Source organism: Coffea eugenioides, unplaced genomic scaffold (genome assembly GCF_003713205.1).
Source record: "Coffea eugenioides isolate CCC68of unplaced genomic scaffold, Ceug_1.0 ScVebR1_1824;HRSCAF=2749, whole genome shotgun sequence".
NCBI lineage: Eukaryota > Viridiplantae > Streptophyta > Magnoliopsida > Gentianales > Rubiaceae > Coffea > Coffea eugenioides.
The window spans coordinates 17,329-22,638 of record NW_020862254.1 but is presented as its reverse complement, the minus strand read 5'-3'; the positions used below and the strand labels follow the sequence as shown (position 1 = coordinate 22,638).

The 5,310-nt window shown below is 31.3% G+C and overlaps 1 protein-coding gene across 1 annotated transcript; it reads right to left on the bottom strand.

Moving 5' to 3' along the window:
- Window positions 1–626: 626 nt before the first annotated feature.
- On the bottom strand, window positions 627–4,334 carry LOC113755895. Its single transcript, XM_027299759.1, has 6 exons — window positions 3,884–4,334; window positions 3,643–3,786; window positions 2,572–3,558; window positions 2,339–2,472; window positions 2,176–2,251; window positions 627–2,056 (listed from the first exon to the last, which is right to left on the bottom strand). Exons 1-6 carry the CDS (start codon window positions 4,332–4,334, stop codon window positions 627–629), a joined length of 3,222 nt encoding a protein of 1,073 aa, XP_027155560.1.
- Window positions 4,335–5,310: the final 976 nt, after the last annotated feature.

Below are 5,310 nucleotides of genomic sequence, written 5' to 3'. Positions count from 1 at the left end.
GATCATGGTTTGCCGTCGCGGATCTCGATCGCGTCACGGTCTCGGTTGTTCCACAACCGTCGCGGCATATCGGATGAATATCGGGTGATACATGCATTATAGTATATAAAAATTTTCAAAAAATCTGAAAAAATTACTAAAAATAGAAAATACCATAAAAAGCACAATTATCAACTTAAATTTACTAAATACCTACATTATCATATATAGTTACTAATTATTAAATAAAATAATGCTGTCATTACCATAAAGGCCTATAGCATTAGCAATAAATGATTTTAGAATAAAGTGTACGTTCTGATTCTATTTTATATGAGATAAAAAAGTATATATAAAAATAAAATCATCATATGTTACATAATACATTACAAATCTCGGTTCACAAAGGAAGTAGCGGTGTTTAGTTTAATACAATAAAAAAAACAAATACCTATCAAATAATATTATGAAATGCAAAAACATAAAGAAGCAAGCATTTTCACCATATTTTCAATAAACATTTTCACCCTATATTGATCCACTGCAGTGCCCAGATGATTGATCTCAATTTCCTAAAATATAAAATAATAAATATCACTGAAATATTAAAATTAATGAATTATGTACAACTCTTAAATTCTTACCTATTAGTACCATGTAGAATGATGAGGAGGTTCAAAATCATGCTCATCTTCCGACCGATTAAAGTAAGAATATGGCATTTGCATTTGATTTTCTTCATGTGAATGGGAAGAAATATATGAACCATATTGTTCATCTCTTAAGTTTGATGACGCACTAGATGAACCATGATTAAAATGTGGCAATGGTGGTGGATTTGATCCAAATTCGTCACCTCTATGGTAGTAACTGAACCCTCGATAGTGTAAACTATCATTGGTGCTACTGGATGAACCATAATTGTGTCCATAATAACCAATGCTACGTGAATCAAATGCAGATTCGTCATGATGTATTCCAGTTGGCCGATTATAATATCCACCAGTAGAAACACTAGTGGACCTTTGAAGATGGCTAGGTCCACCATATGATCCAGTAGAAACACTAGTGGACCTCTGAAAATGGCTAGGTCCACCATATGATCCGTATTCAGAGCAATAAGAAGTAGAGCCTGCAAGTGATCGCTCAAATTCATGTCCTGACCACCTAGTACCCAAACTTTTACCAGAATCATAGACTCCATGTGAATGACCTATATTTAAATCTTGCATGTGCTCATGAAATTCAGAATATCTCCTAGAATTTGAGTTGTAAGAAGAGTCACCTTCACTTGAAAATTCAGTTATTTTGCTCAAATATTGCCGCTGTGCTTCTATACCAGGACGATATCCATGATCAGTGTCTTGAGTAGCATAATAGTTATCATCTCCTTGACCCCATGACATGCCACCAGTATATTGGCTATCATGATAGTTACCACCACTACCACTACCATAAACATTTTTTGGTTGAGAATGTCTCATGTTCGCTCCTCCATCATCATCATCATTACTGCTGTCATCTTTTTCACTGCTAGAACTTTTGGTAGAGGAAGATGAAATGGATTTTGATATAACTTTTTTCTTCCCAATACCCTTGCTTTTGCTCGTAGATGCTCGCTCCTTATGTTTCTTTTTCATACCAGTTATGAATTGGGACAAAGGCATATCATTATCATGATCACTATCATGACTTTGTTCTCTCCCTTCACTTTCACTGATGGCCTTATCCAACCAACTCAAATCATTTTCATGAATCAATGACGGCTCATTTTCTCGGACCCACTCATCTAATATATCATTTTCATCAAAAATGTGATTTAAATCAATTGGATCATAAAAATCATCAGTGTCATTTTTGTACATCAAATTCTTCACTCTAAGCCGCATGTTGTAGTGCACGAATACCAACTTGTGCAACTTTTCAATTGCCAATCGATTTCGAAGTTTTGTATGTATCAAAGACCACGTACTCCAATTTCTTTCATAGCCAGATGATGTACAAGTTTGACTTAGAACTTTAATTGCAATATTTCTTAAATTAGGAGCTTCTTCACCATACATATTCCACCATTCAGCTATTAAAAACATATAACGTAAAAAAAATACAATTTTAGTTATGCAGATATAATCAGTATCATTAAAATAACATACTAATGCATAATATAATTTAAAGAACAAAATCATAGTTATGAACCTGGTAAAGATGCAGCTACTACCTTAATTGCAAGTGCACTTCCAAACTCTCCAATTTTGTTCACGAATGTATTTATCTAAGAATATTATAGAGTTAGAATATTAATAATTTTCTTAAATTTATACAGTAATGCAAGTTAATAAACAATAGCTATTTTTTGTACCTCGTTCATTGCTTTTGCTTGCACTTCTAAATTTGGTTCAAGCCTTTTGATTACTTCTTTCAATCCCCTTCTAACTTCAGACGTGTTAAATTCACAAGTGCCGGAATATTGAAGAGCGGGATTTAAGAAATAGGCTGAGCCAATGACATAAAAAAAACCAAGTGAGTAAATTTTTAACACAAAATAATTTGTTTAAAAGAAATATTTATTTATAATTGTCAAATGCTTATTACCTGCTGCATGCAAGTTTCGATGTAACTGCCTATACCATCTGTCATCAATGATATCCCAATACTTTTCATAGTCTTTCACTGCACTTTGGATTGCCATTTTAGCCCTATCCATTGCCTCATATATGATGGGTAGTGTTGGTTTTTTATCCTGATCAATCACTTTTAAAACTTTCACTAGCGGCTCCATGATTGCACATACCCGTCGTACCTTTTTCCAAAATCTTTCTGACAAAATCAAGTCAGACACTTCAGCAGCTTCTTCCCTTCTTTTAGAACTGCTATTATACTCCTGCCACTCATTTGAAGTACACATTCGTTTCAATTCGGTAGAATGACAAAGAAGACTTTCCATTGCAATGAACTCGGTAGCAAATCTTGTTATGCCGGGTCGCAATAACTCTCTATGATTTGTATATGTCTTCATTAGGTTGACCACTTTGTCACTATTGTATATAAAACTGGTAATTCTCTTACCTTGTTTGATAGCATCCTTTATTGACTTCATCTGACCAATGTCTTCTAGCATCAAATCAATGCAATGTGCAGCACATGGTGACCAAAACAAATGCTTCCTTTTCTTCATCAGTTGCTCTCCGGCTGCCTTCATGCTAGATTCGCTATCAGTGACAATTTGTACAATATTTTGTTCTCCAATGGAATCCACAACTTTATCCATTAAGGATAAGACAAAGTTTGCAGTCTTTACCTTGTTTGTACAATCGATAGAGCTGTGGTATATCATGTCTCTATCACAGTACACCATGAAATTAATGATTGGATGCTTTGTCCGAGTACTCCACCCATCACACATGATTGTGCACCCATATGTTTTCCATTTATGTTTAATGGAACTAATGTATTGGTCAACATCTGTCATCTCCTCATTCAAATATTCACCTCCAATTTGTTTACCTGTTGGCCCTCTAATTCCAGTTCCAGCACTAGCAATTGTGTCAATCATCGATTGATAATAAGGACCACTATCAGCTGCATGAAATGGTATGGCATTAAAATGAAAAAATTTTGCAACTGCCTTACCAACTTTTTTGGTATTTTCTTTGGAAAACAAACTTTTTATTGACTTATTTTTTGAGGGAAACATGTATGGATCAACTCCTTTTGGCCCCAAAACTCCTTCCTTGAGTTTAAAACTCTGTGACAAAGCTCTTTTATTTCTAGAGGACAATAGATTCGGCATACTTGAACTGGTACTCCCTGCAATATAGCACATAAAAGATTATAATTTTTTTATTAAATAAGTCTTGTAATCTAAAAATGTTATATTAATTCTTAGATATTTCTACATACATACCAGATGTAAAATCCATAGTTGGCTGACCTCCAGATATAGAATGCCTACGTTGCTCTTCCATAAATCTCATGTATCTACTTTCTTCCATAGCTCGCTTATATTGCTTTCTTTCCAAAACTTCAATTTCTTCTTCATTAAGCTCGAAAACATTATCATCTTCATCATCCTCATTTTCATTTAGTAGATTGATGGACGAAAGCAATGATTCTTTTTTCTTTTGTGTTGCAGCTCTTGCATTCTTACCTTCTTTCAAGTGTTTCTTTAAAAGCTCGCTTACATCTCTTGGAGCTGCCGGACATGCCTCTACTTGTCCTGCTACATGTCCAATATGTTGTTTCATTCTTGTAATTCCTCCGTGTACAATTTTACCACAATAATTACACTTTGCAACCTTTCTGTCATTACCAACTGGAGTAGCATAATCCCAACCAATGTCTTGATTTGGAGCCATTTTATACTGTCCCTACATTAATTAAATAATTGTAGATGTGATGTTAAACATATCAATATGCATTATTTAGATAATAATAAAATTATTTTTTATTATCTAAATATATTAAATTTTTTCTAATCAAGTTTAATTATGCAAGGTAATATGCATTTTTAGATAATAATAAAATTATTTTATATTATCTAAATATATTAAATTTTTTCTAGTCAAGTTTAATTATGCACGGTATGATGCATTATTTAGACAATAATAAAGTTATTTGAAAATTATCTAAGTATATTAAATTTTTTCTAATCAAGTTTAATTATGCAAGGTAATATGCATTCTTAGATAATAATAAAATTATTTTATATTATCTAAATATATTAAATTTTTTCTAGTCAAGTTTAATTATGCACGGTATGATGCATTATTTAGACAATAATAAAGTTATTTGAAAATTATCTAAGTATATTAAATTTTTTCTAATCAAGTTTAATTATGCAAGGTAATATGCATTCTTAGATAATAATAAAATTATTTTATATTATCTAAATATATTAAATTTTTTCTAGTCAAGTTTAATTATGCACGGTATGATGCATTATTTAGACAATAATAAAGTTATTTGAAAATTATCTAAGTATATTAAATTTTTTCTAATCAAGTTTAATTATGCAAGGTAATATGCATTCTTAGATAATAATAAAATTATTTTATATTATCTAAATATATTAAATTTTTTCTAATCAAGTTTAATTATGCCAGGTAATTTATACTTTGACAATTTGCCCAATTCAATTTTTTGTTTAACTAACTGCAACAAACTCTTTTTTTTAACTTTTTCTAATTAATTTACCTAAAATCATTTTAACCAACATAATTGAGATACATGAAAATAAATAAATTACATTTATGATCATTAAAATGTATCCAAATAATCACTACATATTTTCTAACTAAAATTTAGATAAGAGACTACTAATACAAATTAATC